We start from the raw sequence: 24,877 nt of genomic DNA on the forward strand, positions 1-24,877 counted from the left end.
TAGTTTGTTGAAACAATTTTTTGGTGATGTCAGAAATAAGAAAACTGGCAAGTTTGATAAGATGTGTTTGAAAAGAATATTTTCCAAAAGTAATTTCTATTACTGTCTTAAAAAAGAAGTCAGGGATTGACAAGAAAGGGAAAACAAAGAATATACACTTGGACAGAAACCAACAACTTTTTCCTATTATTCCAAATTAGCACTATTTCCTTTAAAATCTCTTCAATAAAGGCTTCTCTAACTCTCCCAGGTGGTATTACCTTGCCTTCTCTTCTCTGCATCTCCAAAGCACCATGGGACACCTCCATCCCAGGCGGTCTTATTCTATAGGTTTTTGTATATACCACCTTTATCCTGAGACTGCAAGGTTCCTGAGGGGTCTATGGTTCTATCAATATTTTTTACTTCTACCCTCCCCTAATGCCTAGAACAGTGTTTTACATACAGCAGGTAATTAAAATTTTGTTAAATTTTGAAATGCAACTTTTTTTCAAAATGTTTACAAGGCAATGGTTTGCTCTTGCATCACTAGTGCTTAGAACAGTAAGTGGCACACAGTAGGTGCTTATTATTTGCTGACTGACTGATACTCACTCTTCGTGCTTATCAGTTATGCTTATCTTTATTATGGTTTTCCAACTCTCAAACAAAACCTACTATGATCTGCTTATATTTCAAGAACAGACAAGCATGCATTTAAACCATTTAACTGTTAAAGACCATTTGGCTTTAAAGACCTCATTTCATATGGAATTTAAAATTCTCATCCTTTATAGTGTAAACCTTAAAATATAGAAATACGTTCTTATAAATGACCCTGACTCAGAAAAATTTTTAAATATATATAATTATACAAGTTAAGACATCACTTTAAATCTCACAGACTGAACTCCCACTATTATTTTTTCTGACCAAAACTTAATAGAATTAAATAACAAAATCCAATGAAAAATACAGCCATCTCCCAAGACTAAATCTTTCCTATTAGTGCACATTCATCCCTTCAGTGAAGCCTTTTCTAATGCTCCTGGTATACAGTTTCACATTTTCAGTTGCTTTTTGTTAAGAACAGTACTTACAGCATTTACTCCACTTTGGTGAAAATATCCCAAAAAACTAAACTGTACATAAAATAAGGTAGTTTTTCTTTTTAAGCACTAGCATTAAATATCTTTAAATCTCATTTTCGCTTAAAAGAACAGAAGAAAAGCTAACATTTACTGAAGACCTACTATATGTATTTGTACAAAATGAATCAAATTGGATTGTGTCATTGGATCTTAACAATCCTAAGAGGTCAGTATTATTTCCATTTTATAGCCAAAAAACACTTGTGTTCCAGGTACATGCTAAAGCTAAGGTTCAAACTGAATTCTTATTTCAAAGCATACACCTCTTAGAAACATTTGGCCACTCTTAACAATATTATATTTAGGATAATAATATCTTAAGACTTAAAATACTATAAAAGAGGCATAGTCATTCTCCCATGCAAACTGAAATGATCTGAATCACGTATCTGGGGCCCCCTCAAGCTTTTCTGTAATTGTAAATTACCCTCAGAGTAATTCTGAGTGATTTGTTTTTTTAATTGTAAATTGCCCTCAGAGATAGGATTATTAGTCTCATTTTGAGGCACAAAAATAATGAGTAACTTGGCCTAGGCTATAGGGCCAGTGTGTAAAAGAGGTGGGATTTGAACCCAAGGCTATCTTGACACCAAAATCTGTGCTTTTAACCACTATGCTACACTGTTTCTGCATTAATTTCAGAAACAAAATCCTATTAAGATTTTTTAAAATAAGAAACCCATACTATCTATGTACAGGTGCTGGAGAAAAAGCAAATTTCTTCTATACTATGTATTATCCTTGTCATCTGAGCTAATAATTTTTATAAGATTAACAGGAAAATCCAAGTGGAAAAGTCTTGCTTTATTTGGACAGTAGTTCCCCAAAAGAAAGTTTAATTCAGGCATGTCTAATTTTCAAATATAGAAACTCTAAGCTAACTCCAGGGGGCAGAAAACTATCTTTAAATCTTTAACTTCAATTAATTATAATGGCGGTAATTACTCTTAAAATTCTACCCAAGTCTATGTTTCTATTGTATGAGTTTGCAAATGCAACTTTCGCTTTCAAAGCAAACTTCTTCAGGCTGCCCCCAAGTTACCTAATATTTTTTTTTCATCTATCACTTTAGTTTAGATGTATTCTACAGTGGCATATAAATCAGACTTTACAAGTAAATCTGAGATTGTCTGAATTTTAACTTAATTCATTTTTTTTTACAGATTTTTTTTTATTACAAAAGTAATAAATGAATATACAGATGAGGGAAAAAGTCTTTTTTCAGGGTCTTAAACACCCAGAGATAATCACTATTCACACACTGTCATTTCTCCTCCTAGTACTGTGTTAGCAAAAGGGCACAATGAAATAATTTTTAATCTACTAGCAAGTTCAAAGGGAAGAATCTTACAGGGTCCTTTTTTAAAAATTTATTTATTTATTTTTGGCTGAGTTGGGTCTTTGTTGCTGTGCACAGGCTTTCTCTAGTTGTGGCGAGTGGGGGCTACTCTTCGTTGCGGTGTGCAGGCTTCTCATTGCAGTGGCTTCTCTTGTTGCAAAGCACAGGCTCTAGGCGTGTGGGCTTCAGTAGTTGCAGCACGTGGGCTCAGTAGTTGTGGCTCACGGGCTCTAGAGCACAGGCTCAGTAGTTGTGGCACACGGGCTTAGTTGCTCCGCGGCATGTGGGATCTCCCCGGACCAGGGCTCGAACCCGTGTTCCCTGCATTGGCAGGCGGATTCTTAACCACTGCACCACCAGGGAAGCCCTAGGGTCTCTTCTTAATGACAAGACTACCCTGTAATGAAATGATACTCTCACTATCAAAGAATTTACTTTTTTTGGTACTTTTCTGGGTACACATATCCCTTGCTCACTGCCTATGAAACTACAATTGTATACCTCAAAACAGGAAGTTACGTATAACTGAAAGTTGGGAGGAAAAATATCCTTGTTATTGAACATCTTTTTGAATACACTGTTTAACCCTCCTATCGAGTATATTTTGAGTTAGCACAGGAAATAATTAAATCATTTTTTGATCTTGGAGGATCTTGCAGTGCCTGAAAATCATTCTGAACACCAATGGAAAATGTTAAGATGTGGGTTATATAAAGCAAAGGTGACTCTGCACCAGCTCCAAGACATACCCTGCCAACTGCATACTGAATAATCCTTGTTATTACTGTGTTTCGTTAGGTGCTTCTTTCTCCTAAAAGAAAACACAAAAAAGATTTTAGTTTAGTTCTACTTAACTTTGCTTAAAGTTAAAATATAAACCCTCAGGCTGGATCCAGACGAACATATAAAAATGGTAAATTTGTCTTCCATGACCCAGTCTCCCATTTTCTCTCCTCTATGAATTGCAACCCGTTCAAGGAATCTTTAATCAACAGGAATGTCACAGTGAACAGATACATGGAGACTCGTCCAGGTAGGCAGGTCAGAAGGATTACTGCACTGGTAGAAGGAGGAAATTATAACAACGAACAACAGTAAAGTCGCCATTTTTAAATGCCTCTTGGGTAACGAGCACGAATCCGCATTGCACCGAATCCTCACTGCACCGAATCCTCACTAGGAGCCTGCAAGGTAGGTACAAGGAGGCTCAACCTGCCCTGTAAGCAGCAGTCTGCAGCTCCTAGCCTGCTCAGCCTGGCTTGGGAGCCCCACTTGCCTGCAGGATGCCCTCTGGCCTCATGAAACCCCCACTCCAACAGCCAAGGAGGGCAACCTTCCCAACACACCATCCTCTAGCAGGGCAGCAGAAATCAACACAAGCACCAGAGAACACAAAACACCTTTGCATGGAGGCTTTCCATCTGATAGTAAAAAAGAAACTTTATGAACAAAGAGAACGTGAGAGGATCACTGATATCTAAGTTCACGGCACAGTGAGGGAATACTGACTGACTGAGGCAGCCTTGCAGGCCTTTCCTCAACGCTGAAATATCAAACAAAGTTCCAAACATTCAAACTACGCCAAGGCACTTTACACAATACACCACACAGGTGAGTTCGTCCAGGTAAGCATTAAACTCAAGCTCACAGGAGCTTGGGGGAAAGGGAGTACAAAGAGGTGGGGGAAAGCAGGAAAGGGAAAAGAAAGAAGGAAAGGTGGATGTGAAACCAAGTTTATTTCTGGGAATGAGGGGATGAAAAGAGATGGAGACACTGCTACCACACAGACGAGGCCAGCAAAGCCGTGGGCACAGGCCCACTTCTAGTGAGAAGTGAACCCTGGGATGCCTACCTGGTCCTTCAGCTCCAAGTGGGATACAGTAGCTCCTCCCATTACCCATGCCTGCTTCTCTCTTTCCAACAGCCAGTTTCACCCACAGTCTCTCTGGCCAAGCAGTGCGATGGTCCCTCATGGCTGAGGACTGGTTCTGAAGGCCAATGACTGGATCTGAATCCCAGCTCACCAGCCACAAGTCACTGGACCTGAGCAAAACCTGATCTCTCTGTACCATCAGTTTCCTCATTAGAAAATGTCAGTAGCAAGAGCACCTCATAGATTGTGGTGAGGATTAATAAAGGTAGTGATTAAAATAAAGCCTGGCACAGAGTAAGCATTCAGTAAATACTAGCTACCACCACCACTATCATTGTTATACTGATGGTAATCTCCCCTACCCAAGCAGAAATTCTTTTAGTCTTCCACTCTACTTCAAGAGACTGAATTTACTGAGCTATCGTCTCTCTTCTGTTTTCAGAAATCTTCTACTGCTTAGTTTCCTAAAATGTATTAACTTGGAAATGAGTGCTGATAAAGAAACTAATCTCTAGTTGGGTATCAAAGTCTGATGATTTTTCAATAAAGCATCCCACAAAAATCTAAGTATTTGCTTTTCAAATGATACTACGATGACATTCTATCAAGTCTATCCTTTTTAAAAGGACTAAATATTCCTTTATATTTTTCCTATCGAAGTAACCTATTCTAATAGAAAATATGGAAAATACAAAATAGGAAGTAGAGAGAATAAAGAGGCATCCACAGTCCTATCACACAAGATCAGCACTATTAATGTTTTGGTGGTTTTTCTGCAAATGTTTATATACAGCTTCTTTATTTTGTTTTATAAAGGTGTGATCATTCTATATATAACTTTATATCTTGTATTCTGCTTTTTTCACTTGACCTATTATTTTCCTTTTAGTATTTCTGCTTCAATTATGAAAGAAACATCTATGCAGTGTAAGAAAAAAATACAATCAGAACATATATATTGGCAAAAAGAGAGGAAAGTTTTTTAAAATTATCCATCAGTCTATCCTCTGTGATTATCTCTGTTAACATTTCGGACACAGCCTTCCAAATTATTTTCTATGTATAATACATGCCAGACACAAAGGTTTTAATAAAATGGGATCACACACACATAAATTGGAGGGGTGGGGGGAGCAGTGTAACCATTTTCTAAGTACTTCTCTCCACAAAACAAGTAAAGCACCACAGATTAAAAACAGACAAACAAAAAACACCTATAATTTCATCTAGGATGACCTCTCTTCGGGTTTGAGTATATATTTTTTACACCTATGCTTCTTTACAAAGCTAAGATATTGTATATGAAGTCTTATGACTACTTTTTCCTCTACTATAGGATGAATATTTTTGCATGCACTAAGTTCTTCTAAATCACTATTTTTAATGACTGCATAGCTAAGATGACATCTTTTAAACCAGCAAAAGCACTAAATTAGGCCATTCTAAAGCAGTCTTCTTATTCAGCATGTGCTCACACATGCATATAGCTAGGCAGGACCTAAATGAAACAGGCCATCCAGGAGAGGGTGTTTATAATATGGAAATCCATGTTTGAGAAACAAGTACTAGTATGTGTTGCAAGAACACACCGATGTTCTCCCAGTTTACTAAAGAGAACAGAAGCAACTGAGGCGTGCGGGTGTGGCTGGAGAAGAGGAAGGAAGTGTGGGCGGCCCTACACACATTTTGCAAGCTGCTGAAAACAGTTGTAAAACCAGCCTCTGTTAAACCTACTGTCAAGTCGGAATTCACCCTGTTATTCTTGTCAAAATTCACTTCTGGCTTTTCACTGACATCTTCACCACTGCAGTGTGGTCTGTATATCAGACAAAGGTCTCCAACTCACACCTCTCCCTAGGAGAGGTGAGGAAGAGCACACGGAGCAAAGGTGGCTCCGTGGGGATACTCATTATCAACCAGTCCATGGCATGAGAAAGCCGGTCACACAAAGAGCCATGTGCAAAAGTGAGGCTACTTCTATAGCCTCTCTACACTTCGGGATATTACAAATTCCCCCCCAAACCAGACCACGAATATTCAAATACACAAAAACCTCCCAAACAAATTACATGCTTGAAAAAGAGTATCTGTGCCAATACCCTCCCTCCAGTACATACAGCTAAAAGATGAGTTTTTATAAAGCCACGCTAAAACTGCATTTAAGCTTCTTATACATGGAAATTATCTGGTATCTTTTACAAACACCAAAAAAATGAACACTGTTACTCTTACTTAGGGAAAAAAAATGAACACTGTTACTCTTACTTAGGGGAAATATCGGACTAAACGTATGTTTAGAGAAAAGCCAACTTAAGTGAAGGAACTAACACACTCTCCATGAAAATTACTGCCCTGATCTAACTGCTAAAATTTCAAAGATACCTACAACAAAAATGGTACAGGCTGGAAAGAAGACAGCAGACTCAATCCTCCAGGAACATCAACAACCTCCAGATCAAGCTTATTTTTAAACACAACCCCAGTGGCAGTCACCACTGCTGCTCCTTTCATCCAAAGTAAACAACATTCCACATTTCTAGAACAGCACTCCTCCTCCTGGGTGTTAACAATATAAGCTATAAATCAAAGATGAAGAAACCAGGGAATTCCCTGGCGGTCCAGTGGTTAGGACTCTGCGCTTCCACTGCAGGGGGCGCGGGTTCGATCCCTGGTCAGGGAACTAAGAACCCACATGCAGCGGGGCACAGCCAAAAAAGAAATTAAAAAAAAAAAAGAAGAAGAAACCACAAACAGGTCAACACCTCCCAAGTTACAGAAGAATCCACAGTTCTTCACTGGATTGGCTGAATATTACTATGTGGGTATCAGGTAGTATCAGTCTGTAGCCACTGAATGGAATCAAGATGGAAACTACAAATTAGAAGATTTCAGTCAACCATTTATTGAGAAATGTCCCAATAGACAAAAATGTACCTCCAAATGTCTAATAAAGTATTTTTCAAGGGAAGGTAACTGCCTATTGAAGTATGTTCTGCAAGTTTTCTTCGAGGTAGTCAATTTTAATGGACTCAGGGCCACTGAGGTAACCAGGAATGCCAGGCCGAAAAGCCTGCTCCAGTCTCTTGAGGCAGTGACTGGGTTGCCAACACAGATCTATCACTTAAAGTGCTGGTTTAAGTAATCTTTATTTCCTCTAAGTAAACAAGCTATATTCCAGGACACATCAAGGAATTTTTGAATGAATTCAGTAGTCAGGCAATCCATTAACTGATGGAAAGCAGCAGTTAGTATTTGTAGAAAAAAAAATCCAAGCCACAAAACCTGGAGCAGCAGCACAGATAATAAGTTCAAATTCCTAAACAGAATTGCCTCTCATTAAAGTGATGAAAAATGTTAATAAGCAGGCTTCCCTGCTGGCGCAGTGGTTGAGAGTCCGCCTGCTGATGCAGGGGACACGGGTTCGTGCCCCGGTCCAGGAAGATCCCACATGCCGCGGAGAGGCTGGGCCCGTGAGCCATGGCCGCTGAGCCTGCCCATCCGGAGCCTATGCTCCGCAACGGGAGAGGCCACAACAGTGAGAGGCCCGCGTACCGCCAAAAAAAAAAAAAAAAAAAGTTAATAAGCATGTCACCACTTCTACCTGATGGTAAAGTGAGATTTAAAAAATTAGTATGGTGACAGCCCTGGTATAAAGTGCCCACATAATAAATAATGACCTAAGCACAAGTCGGTATGTAGAAATTACTCCAAAATAAATAAAGCCAACCCACAATTACTCCTTTGCCAGGAAAACAGAATATAAATTGGAAGTTATGGAGAATTTAAAAACTTAATAATCTAAATCTCTCTTCCAAAGCTTTTATTAATACTGTCAAAACTCACTTTAACTCCCTATCGTCTTTTCATCCCCCGCACTGATATTGTGACAAAGATGGTCATGAAAAAGTGGTCAAAAAAGAATGCTGGAAAAGAAGAAAAATAAATTGATCCATTAACAAAAATACTGGCACCTAACGTTTCATTGACTTTGACTTAAAAGGCAGAATCATTTGGGGATTCTCTCACACTATTGGGACTGCAAATTACCTTTCTGAAAAGCAATTTGGCAATACCTGTATCAAGAACCTTAAAATAATTAATATCCTCGATTTAATAATCTTACTACTAGATTTATGTCTTAAAGAAATAAAGACATGAACAAATATTTATATTCAACAATGTTCAGTGATATTCATATATGAGAGAAAAAAAAAATCAGGGACTTTCCTGGCTGTCCAGTGGTTAAGACTCCACGCCCTACTGCAGGGGGTATGGGTTCGAATCCTGGTCAGGGAACTAAAACCCCACATGCCGCATGGTGTGGCCAAAAAAAAAAAAAAAAAAGTATATCTATCTATCTCAGAAATAACCGAAAGGTCTACAATAAGGAAATGGTATACCCAACGTTAATACTATGCTGCTATATTTTTAAGCTATTTAATCTCATGGGAAATTGTCACAATAAAATATTAAGTAAAAAAATTCACATACCAAATTTCATGGCCATAGGATCCCAATTTCTTTAAAAGCATATAATTTGTCTGCATATATACTAAAAATACCAAAATGTTAATTGGTAAAATTGTAGTTTTCTGGGGCTTCCCTGGTGGCGCAGTGGTTGAGAGTCTGCCTGCTGATGCAGGGGACACGGGTTTGTGCCCAGGTCCGGGAAGATCCCACATGCCGCGGAACGGCTGGACCCGTGAGCCATGGCCGCTGAGCCTGCGCATCTGGAGCCTGTGCTCCGCAACGGGAGAGGCCGCAACAGTGAGAGGCCCGTGTACCGCAAAAAAAAAAAAAAAAAAAAAAAAAATTGTAGTTTTCTTTCTCTTTATGCTTTTCTGTTCTTTTCAAATTTTTCACAGCAGATGTGTGCTACTTTTTAATCTAGGAAAGGCAGACGTTATTAAAATTTTGAATTTCTGTACATAATTATTCATTCAATTCACTTTTCCATTGAGATTTATAAAGTAAACCAATTTCCCTGAAAGTATACATACATATTTATGTAATCTTAACAAACAAGACATATTCAATGAAATATTCTACCACCCTTGAGGGACAAAGTATGCAATTTCTTCAGGCTGAGGAAGGAACAGGAACACTAAGTCTGTTTTTATTAGCAAACATTTGAGCCCTAATTGTGTAGAACACAACACAGTCCCTGTCCTTTAGAATCTTACAAATAAGTTATCTACATATAAAAAGACAATCAATTATACAAGTTAACGTCAGTGAGTTCCGTCAAAGGAAGAGCAGAGGATACCAAAGGCAGGATCCCCAAGGACGGGGCAACCCACAGATCAGGCCTTACCCTTCACCAGGAGCAGTGAGACACCACTCCTGACAGTGGGGGAAACAGGTAGCAGAGAAGTGCATATGGCTTCCGAAAGGGGAACGCCAATGTGCGTGAAGTTAGGCCGTGGGGTAGAAGTGAGATAAGTTTAATAGGGTTAGGAAGGCTGATCTTGAAAACTACCTAGTGGCTCACCATTTAGGGAAATGTGATGAACTCTTAGCTTCTCAAAATCAATGGAAAACTTGCTAGACTAAATAATTCACCACATATCTATCTTTGAATGATACTTAAGGTTAAGCCAGGTGCCATTAAAGAGTTAAAAATGCACAGAAGGAGCTTCACATCACAGAGCTGATATGAGGCCTCAAAAGAAGAGAAAAACTCTAGGTTTTAAGATGCGAGCGACATAAGAATAAGGTCATTAGAAAATTTAAACCAATTTAAAAACACTTCACTTCAAAGTTCCATAAACACCAATTTTTGTCTTGACTCACTAGATCTCTCTCATTATTACCCATAGTACTTTCCTAAAAATCTATTACTAACCTAAATAGGTTTATATAGAAATGAGTCTTATAGCAAAACTACAGTTGGCCTTTCTTTTCATTGTCTCTTTTCAAGTTTTAAAAATGTCTTCTACTGCCACAACTGCCCACTGTTTTGTTTTAATGCAGGTTTCAAAAAGAGTAAACAATTCAACTACTGGGAATCTATGTATGCACTGGATTCTTTACATATGTTATATAATTTATTCCTCACAACCAAGAATACAATGGAAGTATAATACCCATTTAACAGATGAGAAAGCAGGGTCAAATAGGATAAGGACTTCCTATGCCCCAGTCCTATGCCCAAGTAAGAGCTGCCTAAATTGACTCGTGGGCCCTGCATTTTTTCCTGAAATAATACAATGCCTCCCCCTTTGACGTAGGCCTTTCTAATTTCCTGGGAAACAACAGCACTAAAATAAATCTATTTTGACATTTCTGTTTTTCCTCCAATTCTGACATGCCATGTGAGTTACCTGACCCAGCAATCAACTAAAAAGAGGAAATGCCCTAATGCCACCAAAGTGCCAAAGACTTACCTAATAAACATTATTAATTAATAATTCCAGGGACTTCCCTGGTGGTCCAGTGGCAAAGACTCCACACTCCCAATGCAGGGGGCCCGGGTTCAATCCCTGGTCAGGGAACTAGATCCCATATGCTGCAACTAAAGATCCCGCATGCCGCAACTGAGACCCAGCGCAGCCAAATAAATAAATAAATATTAAAAAAGATTCACATAACTTGTAACAGAAAGTTTTGCACAGTAAAACCTTTTTTAAAGTTAAATAAATAATTCCATTAAAAACTTTTTGAAATGTTTAGAAACTGCTCTTTGAGAAAGGAAACTGCAGGCAAATAACCATTCAAAAGACAGACAGGTAATTACTGGTCATCTAAAAACTGAATGGCACCTTGAAAATAACTTCCCCTTCAGAGTTTGCATACAATTTTGTTATGGCAAGAGTCCTCCCCAGTGGCACAGAATAGCCAACACCAAGCAAGTAATTTAAGTACAATTTAGGAAGATTCTATTTTCTGCTTTAAAAAATTTGGGACTGGGCTTCCCTGGTGGCACAGTGGTTGAGAGTCCGCCTGCCGATGCAGGGGACACGGGTTCGTGCCCCGGTCCGGGAAGATCCCACATGCCGCAGAGCGCCTAGGCCCGTGAGCCATGGCCGCTGAGTCTGCACGTCCAGAGCCTGTGCTCCGCAACGGGAGAGGGCACAGCAGTGAGAGGCCCACGTACCGAAAAAAGAAAAAAGAAAAAAAAAAAATTTGGGACTTCCCTGGTGGCGCGGTGGTTAACAATCCACCTGCCAATGCAGGGGACACGGGTTCGCGACCTGGCCCGGGAAGATCCCCCATGCCGCGGAGCAACTAAGCCTGTGCACCACAACTACTGAGCCTGTGCTCTAGAGCCCGCAAGCCACAACTACTGAGCCCGCGTGCCGCAACTACTGAAGCCTGTGTACCTAGAGCCCGTGCTCCGCAACAAGAGAAGCCACCGCAGTGAGAAGCACGCACACTGCAATGAAGAGTAGCCCCTGCTCGCCGCAACTAGAGAAAGCCCGCGCACAGCAACGAAGACCCAAAGCAGCCAAAAATAAATTTATTTTTTAAAAAAATTTATCCTTACCAAAGCTGCAATTTTAATGTACTTTTGCATATTACATTCTCTCCATTTGTTTCTGAAAAAGCATTTTTCTTCACAAGAGGATTAGCAAATGCTCACAGAATAGGGGAACAAAGGATAAAATCAAGGCTTGAAACTGTAGATCGAATATTCTCATTCTAAATGTCTTCTGTAGTACTCATAATGCTTTATACCAATAAAGAGAGAACTGTTTAACCTGCAGTTAAACAGTGAGAGGCCCGCGTACCACAAAAAAAAAAAGAAAGAAAGAAAGAGTACCACAGGACATGGAGCCCAACAAATTACTCAACTTCTGCCAACAGGCATGTCTTTTTCTATAAAACAAAGATAATCACCACCTTGGACAGTTATTATGAAGTCAAAAGGCGATAATACATATTAGCAAGTTGTGAGTGGGATCAAAATCACCCCAGCATTTTTTCCCCCAACTTTTCACAAATGGCTTCCGTCTCAGGAGAGTCTTATATTTTAGAGGGGTTGTACACTTACCTCCTCATCTCAGTTTGATATCGGCACCCTCACCCCTTACTGGCCCAAGAAACGGCCCCTAATGCCTGTACTGGATGTAATAGGAAGGCCGCTGCCCCACATTATTTCCACCTCTCAAAGGGACAAGGAGGCTGGAAGAGGTGTTCTTTCCCCTAAATCTGCCTTCAGGAGTTCACAGGAGGCATCTCAGAGAAATTAATTTTTTTGTTTGAGCTAAGACCTGAAATTGGCCACGGTGGGAAAGAGGCCTTAGTGTGATTGGGACAGCAATCCATGCAGAGCAGAGTGTAAGAGACAAGGTTAGACAGGTAGGTAAGGGCCAGATACCCAAAGGTCCTTGTATCCTATGCACATCAGTTGACATTCCTCACATCTGGCTAGCCCTTAACCATGCTTCAGGGCCCAGCGTAAAGGTCACCTTCCTGACCGTAGCCTCTCCCTCCCCTCCCACACTCCTGTACACCAGCTCCCCACGCCCTCTTTCAGCACCAGGCCCTTTTCCATTATGGCCCTTATCACAATTGTGGTTATATAATTATTTGTGTGATTATGTGATTAATAATCTGTGTCCCCCACTAGACTACATGATAAATTCAGCCCGCGTAAGACGCACGTCTGTTTTATTCAGCTCTCCATCCCAGGGCCCGCCAAGTATAGCATCTGCCCAAAATATACAGGTATACTTTATTAAATGAACAAATGAAAGCTGGCACTAAGAAGCCAAGGAAGAATCCTGAGCAGGGGAACGGCAATCAGAGATGACAGTTAAACCACTCTGGCAGCAAAGTGAACATCAGATTGGAAGGGCAAGACTAGAGCTTGGACACAGGTAAGGAGACTAGTGAAAATGTCTCCAGATAAATGATTAAAGAGTTAAAAATGAGGGCAGCCTGTACCTGGGCAGTGATGGCGGGGATGTAATGGAGGAGACACGTTTAGCAAGTAGAATCCAGGAACTCAGTGCACAGGGGGCAAAGCAAAGAGGGCAATCTAGAATGACTAGTGCAGAGTGGTAGCAGGTGGGGTCACTTACTGAGACAGGGAATTCAGGACAGGAACAAACACTTCTTGAGCATCTACTGCATGGCAGTGTGGAGTGGAAGATTCGCTTCTAGCTCTGGAATTCTATGAATGAAGAGCAATTTCAATCCAACTCATTTGGATAAAATGGGTATGGTTTCCACTAATGGGCAACAAACTAAAGTTCAGATTTTTAAAGTTACTTCGCCAGGACACTTCTTGGGTACACTGACTATGTGTGAAGCATTACACTGGTCTGGGGATACAGAAATCAAAGAAGGGGTCTCTGGCTCCAAGGAGCTGACAGTCTTCTGGATTTGAGAAAGGTAACTGCACGTCAACAACTGAGAAACCGAGGCCCACTGAGGCTACGATTTGACCAGTTACATGTCCTGTAACCTACATTTCTGGAGCACTGATTTCATAATCAACATCACATTTCAGGCCAACATGTAGCTGAGGGGTTATGTGTTTAGATAGTCAGACAGACACCCCTCCCCCCAATCTTGCTGTGAGCCTGGAGACACTCCAGAACTTAAAACATCATGGTGCATGGGCAGCCAATGCCCTCCAACTCTGAAGTAACTGCTGTCGTCACACGGCAGCAGTCTGGGGAATAGGACACAACAAGGAAGGAGAGAGAAAAAGGCCTTCTTTGTCAGGAAAGAGCCTACCTGAGCAGAGGCCAAACGCTGGAGGTGCCAAAGCAGAATCTCAGGAGGCTCTGGAAGTAACAGCAGAGAAATAAACGTTCAGGAAAGATAGAGCAGGAATCCTCTTTAGTCAGGTTCCTCCCCTACCACCAGCAAGAAATGGTTTCCCACAGGATCTAAGGCCTCAACCCAAAGCAGATACACGGAAAAACAAGATAAGGAAATAATCCGCGGTGTGAATAATGCAGCTCCAGATCATCCGGAACAGACAACACACTTCCAGTGCTCGCCTGTGAGGCCATCAAGTCCGAGAGGCTGTACACCGGCTCTTCCCAAACGAAAACAAAATAAAACACGACCCCCTCCATCCCCAAAGGTACTGCCCCATTCCTCCCCCCTCCTTTCCATAGTCTTAAAAAAATCAAAAACAGCTGCACCCTGTCTCTACCTCCTCAACTCCCTTTCACCCACTTGGATCTAAGTTCTTCCTCCACCACCTGACCTTGTCTTTTCACCCTCCCTGAACCCTTGGAGCCCTTTCCCCTTTTCTCTGCCTGGGAACTCTACCCATCCTTCAAGACTGGTTCAACCATCACCTTCTCTGTGAAGCATTCCCAAGTCAGACTGTTCCTTGCCCAGGGGTCTTGCCTATGTCTCACCACAGCATTTGATCCTACTGTTATTGTTTACCTTGGTGTAAATATAATTTATAATACCTTGGGACTTCCCTGGTGGCGCGGTGGTTAAGATTCCGCCTGCCAATGCAGGGGACACGGGTTCGAGCCCTGATCCGGGAAGATCCCACATGCCGCGGAGCAACTAAGCCCGTGCACCACAACTACTGAGTCTGCACTCTAGAGCCTGTGAGTCACAACTACTGAGCCCACGTGCCACAACTACTGAGCCTGCGTGCCACAACTACTGAAGCCTGCACGCCTAGAGCCCGTGCTCCCTAACAAGAGAAGCCACTGCAGTGAGAAGTCTGCGCACCGCAACAAAGAGTCTCCAATCACTGCAACGAAGACCCAACGCAGCCAAAAATAAATAAATAAGTAAATAAATAAAACAAAAAATACAATAGCCTGTAAAGGCAGGAACTAGTTTTTATTCACTTTTCTACTGCTATCCTCTAACCCAGGGCCCCAAAAGTAGACAAAGGCTCCATGAATAAATGATCATAGGTTAGTTTACCTTCAAAACTGCTACAAAGCACTCAACTTTTCCACCTAACTTGCTCTAAGAGCTGACCAGCACATACATGTACACTGGGAAGTATCCATATTCTAAATAATTAGTTTTCTTATAAAAGCATCTTAGCTAAAAGTTCTACCTCTTGGTTGTTAGGCAAACAGCTGGCATGCAATAAAATCAAGTCTTCAGAGCTCCTCACATCTATGTTTTTGATTCCTAAAATTCTGACCATGTGGAAAGCGTACTTGTACCCTTTTCTTCCTGGGCTGTGTAATGAGTTCTTAGGCTCAGACAAGCTGCTACAGGGGAGAAATCAAGCCTTATTTATACCAGTGCTTAGAACCTGGGCTGCTCAATATCTCCAAAATAAAGTTTTTTTTCTATTTGGTTTCACTTTCTATATGAAACATCCATAGTAAAGTTTAGACCAACAGTATTTCCTGCGCCCAGTAAAAATATCTGAAAGCCCTTCACTTTTAATAAGGACATTTGAAAGCCTTCATTTTAGGATTATGGGATTACATTTGACCCATAAAGTCTCAATCTATACTTCTGTTCTAGAATAATAAAAATTACATAACTTCTGAGTCCTTGTATGTTTTATACAAATGGATCTTACTGCAATAATACAGAAAAACTTACTAAAAATAGTAAAAAAATTAATACGGTGAGAGTAACTTTTCTGCACAAAAGAAAATAAAAACTGTGCAAACTTAAAAATAAAACGGTGTCAAAGTTCCCTACATGGAAAGCCTTAAAGATGGAGTATTAAGAAAAGTTAACACAGTGCACCTGACTTTCAATTACTATACTGCTTCAATAAGTGACCTTGGGAATGTCATTTCTCTCATTTCTAGTTCTGTAAAATGGGAATGTCACCTGTTTTCCTAACAGAGACAATTAGACAGTCAAAAGAATCAACGTGATTTTTTTTAAAACTTGTCTAATTAGTATGCGTTAATCACCACTAGTACAGAACATTTCTCTCCAGGAATCCAATTCCAAGAGAAATATTTAAGCAGACGGTGAAGACAGATTTCCTTAAGGGAATGATTTTATAAATCGGGAGAGCCATATAACAAGATTATAAATTAACAAATTGATTACATAAGCCTTGACAACCCCAGACGTTTAAGTACACCGATATACATTCTGATAAATTAGGCTGATTTGGGACTAGCACCCCAACCCCATACAAGGAACCCAAACTGAGGCAACTGATGCTTGATAGGAATCAGGTGGAATCTGATCAGTATGCAGAACATTTGCAGTTCCATCACCTGCTAGCCATGCTTCACCTTTCACCATAAAACGTGAAACGCATTAAGTCAGCTTTACCACCTGCTCCTAAAACTGTGGAAATGTACTCAATTAAATGGGAGGGGAAAAAAGTAACTTGACAGTGTGAAAAATCCGATATCCTCAGACGTCTATAGGTTGAAGAACCCTACTGCTAAATCCCTCCTCTCCCCTCCAAATACTGGACTTGAACCGAATTCCCTATGAAGCGATTGAATTTTATCTGATGCAACTGTTGGAACAGCACAGCTCCAGGAACCACCCCCCGCCCGCCCCCCAGGATAAAAGGCTGTCACTTTCCTGGATCCCAAGTCCAAGTAAAAGGCAGGAAGGTTTCTGTAAAACGGTCCAGAAAGATATCAACAGGCGATGACTATGGAAAAGAACGAAGGTTTTCCAATCTGAAAAATTCTAGCTGTCCCTCGGGAACGGCACTGCTCCTCCTTCCTTACCCCGATGCCCTTTCTCTACAGACAACAATATCCCCATTCTATTTTACGGCTGCAGTTTTAGCAAGGAACCCCCCTGCTACGCCAGATTTCCAGATTCTTTTGAAAAAGGAAAACACCTTTGGTGAAGAATACACACCGCACAAGAAAACCTGGGAGCGGAGCCCAGCGGGCGCCGCACTCGGCCCGCTCCGGGGCGGGGCGCGGGGATGCGGGCGCCTCCCGAGGTGCCGCAATCTCGCCGCGGCCGCAAGGGCAGGGCCTCCGGGCGCCCGCGGCCAGCCGCCGCAGTGCCGGCTCCCATCCGGGCCCCGCCGCCGCCAGGCCGCGCCGCCGCCGCGCGGGGTCGGGGCCGCAGCAGCCGGGTCCCCGCGTCCTCCCGGGCGCGCGACGCGGCCGGCGCGGGGAGCGCGGAGCGCGCAACTTACTTTCCGCCTGCGGCGGGAGCCCGGCTCCGGCGCCCGGCAACGGCGGAGGCGACGGCGGCGGAGGCCGGCCCCACCCCCGCCCACGGCCGCCGCGCCCGGCCGCGCTCCGCGCTCGCCCCTACCTCAGCCAGCAGGCGGGCGTCCGTCCGCAGCGGCCGCGGCGCCGACAACTCCCTCCCGGCCGCCGAATCCCCGCACCCAGCGCTAATCATAATACCGAACAGGCGGCCGTCCGCGGGGAGGGGGTGGGGACCGACTTGCGCCTGCGCGGGGCGCGCGTCACTGTGACGTAACGCCGGGGCGGGGGTGCGGGGAGGGAGGGACGGGGCGGGGCCGCGGGGAGGGAGGGACGGGGCGGGGCCACGGGCAGGGAGGAACTGGGCGGGGCCGCGGGCAGGGAGGGACGGGGCGCACCTGCGGGCTCCGGCGCGCGGGCTGCTGGAGGGCATCCTGGCATCATCCCTACCCCAGCGAGTCTGGGCTGCGGCTGGCGGTAGGAAGCGGGCGAGGTGCCCGAACAGAAGGGATGATGAAAGAGGAAGCACTAGGGACATGGGACAATGGCCCAGAAAAGTAGCGCGAGCCGTCGGGGGAAATCGGAGGGAAGGGATCGCGTGCTCACCAGACTCTGGGTCCTGGGACGCGGGGCCGAGGGCGCCAGGCGCTTTAACCTTTTAAAGTTTCCCCCCATCTCCCGCCCAGGTTTAAGCAAGGAAAGGGAAAAAATTCAATATACATTCATGTATACACATACATATTCTTTACAGTTTCTTCTCTTTGGGAACCCAATTTGAAGGAATTTTGTTGCTTTTGTTGCCATTTTTAAAAAAGAGAAAAAGCCCAGCATCCGAATGCAGCGCTGGCTTTAAAGGTCAGCCGGAGACCCTTGCCTGGCCAGGCTGCCTCCTCTGGAAAAGCGTGGAAAGGCGAAAGGTCGTGGGAAGTATTAAAGCATGTGAAGTCAGGGATTCAGAACACTCCAGGCATTAACTGTGCACTGGATGGTTCAGCGGCATGGTCACCAGGTCGGTGGCTCCCGAAGGGAACTTAGCGCTCGCCGGAGAGGAGGGTTTGGGAGGGTGGGAGACAGGGGCAGGGGCTCACGTCTCCCACCCTTGGAAGCTTGGCGCGCAATGGAGATCAGCTCTCCGGGTTTTCTGGAAGGGAGTGACAAGCCAGATGCCAGATTTCTCCAACCTGCTTTCTCCCTTAATGATTCTCCCTGCTCCCCACCCCTCCCCCAAGGAAGGACCCCTAGCAAAGAAGGACACAATGTGGGGGGAGGCGGGAGCTGCTTAGATGCTCCAAGTTTGATTAAATTGACTGGACGGAGAAGAAAAATCTAGATGGCTTTAGCAAATGTCTCTGCTGACCTGCAAATGTGAGAAGACTTTTCTTTTCAGACTGTCTCCTTGGCATCTACTTTGCACGTCCGAAGACGACTGGGAAGCAAGAGTGGATTGTTGGGAGGTACAAACCCTCAGGGTAATAACAGAAGGTTAAAGGGGGATTCCTAGTTACCCTAAGGCTCTGGCAAGGGGTCATGGATCATTGGCTGGGGAAAGCCTGGGGCTGTAGGCCTCAGGTGGACCTCTGCCCCTCAGGGCTGAGTCAAGGCCCCAACTCTGGGATAACACTGGCTTAGAAAGGTCATAAAAGAATAATCTCACTTTGACACTGACATTCTAACTCTAGCAGTATGTTAAGCAAGAGCTTCTAACTTGGTTTGTGGAATTCATTCCTTTGTTACTGGCAAAGGGGAAGGCCTTGCACTTTTCTCCTTAGGGAGATATCACTATTCAGGGAACCCTGTAAACCAAGTAAAGGGAAAAAAATACCACGCTAATGGTCTCCCAAGGGAATTCCAGTGGTTGAGGACCTCCAAGCCAGGTCTGTAGCCCCTGAGATAGAACAGTAACCACAAAACAATGGCCTTAGTAGATAAGCCCTTGGAACATAGAGTATTTATAGTGCTGCTGTGTAACTCAGGTTTTGAATAAATTCTGTAAGGGCAACAGGGCATAAGAATAGCAAAACAATAAATGAAAAGGAATAGAATAATACCTTGGTTTAAATCAAGTTGGCTCAAATTCTCTTCCAGAGAGAGGGCTGCAGTCCTGGCCACGTGGTAAATCATTTATTCATCCCCAGTGTTTCCTGGGAAGCTGGAGTGTTGCTGGCAAGAACGTGACCTGTTTTCAGTCCCGCACCATCAATGTGGTAACATGATCTGATCATGCTTAGGCAACATTTAAAAATATTCAAGTACAAATTAATATATGATTGCTTAACTTTGAATTCAAGAAAATGTGTTTATTGTTAATGAAGAAGCCCCTCCTTCATTCTGCCCTGGGGCTTTCTCCAAACCAGACTGCTTTTTTAATGTTAGGTCTTTTTATGGACCTGTAAGAAGCTTTAATTAGATATACAGCACTCTACACAAACGACAAGATGGAGTATGCAGGCTTGGACTACAGTCTCTGTGATTCAGATCTCAGAAATAACATAATGCCACCAATTTAGGGAAGAAGTTGTTTATTGGAAGGCAACCAGGGAGATGCTACAAATTAGATCAAGATGTGAAAAGCAAGCCGATTCACGAAAGAATTGCCGTTTTCTTCTTGGGACTACCCCCGCCACACCACCAAAGCAGCACGTATAACAAGGTTATCTTCTCTAGATATTGTTAATTTTCATAATTTATAAAACATTTAAAATAAATATATTGAAAGCAACAGAGATTGAGGACTTGTACGTTTCAGTTTTGAGTTGTGACATTTAATGATTTCCTTTTACGTATTTAATTAGTCATTTTGTACATTGATACTTGAGCATATCTGAATCCTGGCTTCATCCAGTAGGACGAAAATAATACTTCATTGGAATGGACTCAAGGGTTTCTCAAAGACCTTCCCTCACTACCCCCTTGGCATCAGTTAGCATCCCTAGTTCTTTTATCTCAGATGTCAGTTAAGGCCTGTGCGTGAGTGTCTGTGTGTAATATATTTTTGATAGTTGCAATGAAGGATTGAAAATGCCAGCCCTTAACTCTGTTTGTTTGCAACCTGTGAACTGGGAAGCATGGCAGACATTGCCTAGCATTGACGGCCAGCCCCACCACCAAGAGTTATATGGCCTTGGGGGCAGACTGCTTAACCTTCCATCTGTTTCCTCCTCTGTAAAATGGGAATGATGGTGATGATAATGATATCATTCTTATAAGATGGGTGTAAGGCCGTTGTTCTCCCAGTGTGCTCCCCGGAAACTAGCAGCAGCAGCTGGGAACTGGACTGAAATGCAAATTCTCGGGCTCCACTCCAGCCCTACTAAATTAGAAACTCTCTGCTTTAAGAAGACTTCCAGGTGAATCTGATGCGGGTTAGAATTTGAGAATCACTGTTGATAGGATTAAGGTGGTTTATATAAAGTATTAAAACAGTGCCTGGCACATGATAAGCAGTATATTAATGGATATTTTTAAAATTAGTGCAATATGATGTTTCCAAGATATACAAAGTTTAATTCAGGCCACAAGAAGGATGCCCATATTCCTCCAACAAATAAATTCTGCTTAATCTTTTGTCCAAAGACTTTAACGCTGCCTGCCAAGCCCTTCACAATCTGGCCCCTGCCTTGCTTTCCTGTTCTTTATCTCCAGGTGAACCACATCTCCAACCTTCTCAGTTCTCAGAAAGGGAATTGCTTTTTCATACCTCCGAGCCTTGGCCCATTCTGTTCCCTCTGCCTGGAAATGTCACCCACCCCTTTTCTCCACTTTCTACACCTGCAATCTCCTGAACCCTTCAAAACCTCACTTGAGTGTCCAGCCTCATCTGTGGCACCCCCAGCCCTGCTCAGTCAGAGCCAGGTATTCTCTGGGCCCAAACCTCCCTGCACATCCTGCTTGTAATATTTATCATAGGGTTTTGTAACTGTTTACTGTTCCATTTTCTCCCTTTGTATCTTAAACTCCCGGAGGACAAGGATTTTATTTTATTCAAATTTCTATTCATGCAGCTTAGCACTGGGGTTGCAAGTAGGCAGCCCAAGGGCTTGCGCCATAAACTTGGGGTATTTTTTTTTTCCACAAAGGTCCTTTAAGAATTTGAATTAGTTGAGAACATTTTTGGGGGGGGGCATGCCCTGCAGCTTGTGGGATCTTAGTTCCCCAAACAGGGATTGAACTCAGGCCCTCAGCCGTGAAAGCTCAGAGTCCTAAACCACTGGATGGCCAGGGAATTCCCAAGAACATTTTAAAATTGGAAGAGTTAATGGCTTTGTTTAATAGCTTTATTGAGGTATGATCTGCATACCGTAAAGTTCACCGTTAATACGTGGTAATTCAATGACTTCTAGTAAATTTATGGAGTTATGCAACCATCATCCCGGTCCACCCCAATATTTCCATCACTCCCCAAAAGTTTTCTCCTGTGCATTTGCAGTCAATCACACTCCAATTTCCATCTCTTGGCAACCGATGATTTGTTTTCCATCTCTACAGATTTCCCTTTTCTAGAAAGTCACTTAAATGGAATCATACAATGTGTGGTCTTTTGTGCCTGGCTTCTTTCACTTGGCATAATGTTTATCCATGTTGTAGCATGTATAAGTGGTTCATCCCTTTTTACTGCTGAATAGTATTCATCAGATAGATACACTAGATTCTCTTTATCCATGTACCAGGTAATGAACATTTCATTTATTTCCAGATTTTTGCTATTATGGATAATGTTGCTGTGAATATTTACATGAACTCTTAATGGGGACATGCTGTCAGTTTTCTAGGGTATTGCAGGATGGGATTGTTGGGTCATGTTGTAACTCTATGTTTAACATTATAAGGAACTGACAAATTGTTTTCTGAAGTGACTGTACCACATTTTACGTTCCCACCAGCAATGCATGAGGGGGTTTTTTTGTTGTATTTTTTTTGTTGCGGTACGCGGGCCTCTCACTGCTGTGGCCTCTCCCGTTGCGGAGCACAGGCTCTGGACGCGCAGGCCCAGCGGTCATGGCTCACGGGCCCAGCCGCTCCGCGGCACGTGCGATCCTCCGGGACCAGAGTACGAACCCGCATCCCCTGCATCGGCAGGCGGACTCCCAACCACTGCACCACCAGGGAAGCCCTGTATGAGGGTTCTTATTTCTCCTCATCCTTGCCAACACTTGGTATTATTAGACTTTAAATTATCTCTATTCTAATAAATGTATGGTGGTATCTCACTGCAATTTTAATTTGCATTTCCCTAATGACTAGTGATGTTGATCATCTTTTAATGTTATTTTTAGCCACACAAATATCTTCTTTGGTGAAAGGTCTATTCAAATCTTTTGCCCATTTTTAACTGGGTTGTCTTATTGAGTTATAAGAATTTTTGATATATTTCAGATACACGTCCTTAATAAGATACATAATTTGCAAATATTTTCTCCCAGGCTGTGGCCTGTCTTTTCATACTTTAAATGATATCTTTGGAAGTGCCAAAGTTTTGAGTTTCAATGAATTACAATTTAGCAAATTTTTCTTTTATGAATTGTGTTTTTGGTATCATATCTAAGAAATTTTTGCCTAAGCCAAAGTCACAAAGATTTTGTTCCTGTGGTTTGTTTTTTCAGGCTTTATAGTTTTCAATTTAACATTTAAGTCTGTAATTGATTTTGAGTTAATTTTTATACATGATGTAAATTTTTTAATTTATTTATCTTTTGCATATGGATACCCAATTGTCCCAGAACCATTTGTTAAAAAGAATATCTTTTCACAATTGAATTCCCTTGGCACCTTTGTTGAGAATCAATTTACCAAAAACATAAGGATTTTCTGGACTTTCTATTCATCTCCATTGATATATGTGTCTGTCATTACACCACTGTGACACAGTCTCAACAACTATTATTTTATAATAAGTTTTGAAAATGAGTAAAATATTCCTCCAACTATGTTGTTGGTTTCCAAATTGTTTTGCTATTCTAGGTAATTTGCATTTCCATGTAAACCTTAGGATCGGCTTGTCAATTTCTACCCCCCCAAACGTGATTTTGATTGGAATTGTATACATAAATCAGTTTGGGCAGAACTGCCATCTTAACAGTAGTGAGACTTTCAATTCATGAAAATGGTATATATCCCCATTTATTTAGATCTTTTAAATTTTAGTGAGCAGTGTTTTATAATTTTTACCTCTTATACATCTTTTGTTACATTTATTTCTAAGTATTTTATTTTTAGTGCTATTGCAAATTACATTGTTTTCATTTCATTCTTAGAGTGTTCATTATCAGTAGAAATATTATTGGTTTTGGTATCCTCTGACATTCTCATTTATTAGTTCTAGTTGGTTTTTTAAGATTCACTAGTAGTTTGCAGATACAGGGTCAAATAATTTGCAAATAAAGGCAGTTTTATTTCTTCATTTCCAAACTGGATACCTTTAATTTCTTTTTCTTGTCTTCTTGACTGGCTAGAACTTCCAGTGTGATATTAAATAGAAGTGTTGAGAGTGGACATCCTTGCTTTGTTTTCAAACTTATGGAAAACACCTTTAGTCTTGTTGCTAGTAAGTAGGATGTTTGCTGTAGGTTTTTTCTTAGATTCTTTTTTATCTGTCTGAAGAAATTCCCTTTTATTTGGAGTTTGTTGAGAGTTTTATCATGAATGAGTGTTGAATTTTGATAAATGCTTTTTCTGTATATATTAACATGACCAAGTATATTTTGGCCTTTATTATATTAATATGATGTATTGCATTTATTTTGAGATGCTAAATCAACCTGGCATTCCCAAGATAAATCCCACTGGGTCATTTTTATATGTTACTGGATTTGATTTTTGTGTTTATGCTCATGTGGTATATTGTCATATCTTTGGCCTCAATGAATGTGGAAGTGGATCCATTTCCAGAGCCTCTAGATAAGAGCCTAGTCCAGCTAACACCTTAATTTGAGCCTTGTGAGACACTAGGCAGAGAACCCAGTCGAGTGTGCCTGGACTTCTCACCTATAGAACTCTGAGTTCTAAGCTGCGAAGTTTGTGCTAATTTGTTACATAGCAACAGAAAACGAATACACCAACTTCCTCCAGTTTTCCTCTGCCATAGCTAGAAGTCCTGCCTCATGGCAGAGTTAATTTTGAAAAAAAATCAAGATTTCTGGTTTCAAAAAAAAAAAAAAAAGATTTCTGGTTTCTCTTGAAAAATGGGAAGACCTTGCAACTTGAGATTTGAATTTCTTACATGTCAAACCATCAGCGAGAGCTGGGTAGTGACTCTCCCCATCCTCCTTGTTAGCCAGGGTCTAGGTCCTCTAATTTATCTGCTCTCGCCCTTCACCCTAGACCTACATCTCCAATTACAGGCCTGGCCCGGGGACATCTGAATCTGTAACACCCCTGATCAGCACATGCCCAACTTATAGTAAGTGTTCAGTAATTATTTGTTGAAGGAGTGAATCAAACCACAAAACAGGTGACATGTGGGGGAATTTTACATAAGAGCACATGAATG

At 42.0% G+C, this 24,877-nt stretch overlaps 1 protein-coding gene across 8 annotated transcripts in view; it reads right to left on the bottom strand.

Moving 5' to 3' along the window:
• Positions 1-24,877, bottom strand: part of SNRK (SNF related kinase) — a 154,518-nt gene that overhangs the window by 66,449 nt on the left and 63,192 nt on the right. For 2 of the 8 annotated variants that reach the window (XM_019946841.3, XM_019946840.3), the window contains exons 1-2: positions 17,498-17,647; positions 3,219-3,280 (exon numbers count right to left, since the gene is read on the bottom strand). Coding sequence is in view for 1 of the 8 variants with exons in the window: in XM_019946838.3 (XP_019802397.1) it covers positions 3,219-3,280; positions 14,030-14,079; positions 17,498-17,587 (202 nt within the window). In the remaining 7 variants the exon portion in view is untranslated. Of the gene's footprint in view, positions 1-3,218; positions 3,281-13,368; positions 13,461-14,029; positions 14,080-17,497; positions 17,648-24,877 lie in introns of those variants that run through there. The other 6 variants (XM_073787847.1, XM_073787848.1, XM_073787850.1 and 3 more) reach the window with 4 other exon arrangements.

Source organism: Tursiops truncatus, chromosome 10 (assembly GCF_011762595.2).
Source record: "Tursiops truncatus isolate mTurTru1 chromosome 10, mTurTru1.mat.Y, whole genome shotgun sequence".
Classification (NCBI taxonomy): domain Eukaryota; kingdom Metazoa; phylum Chordata; class Mammalia; order Artiodactyla; family Delphinidae; genus Tursiops; species Tursiops truncatus.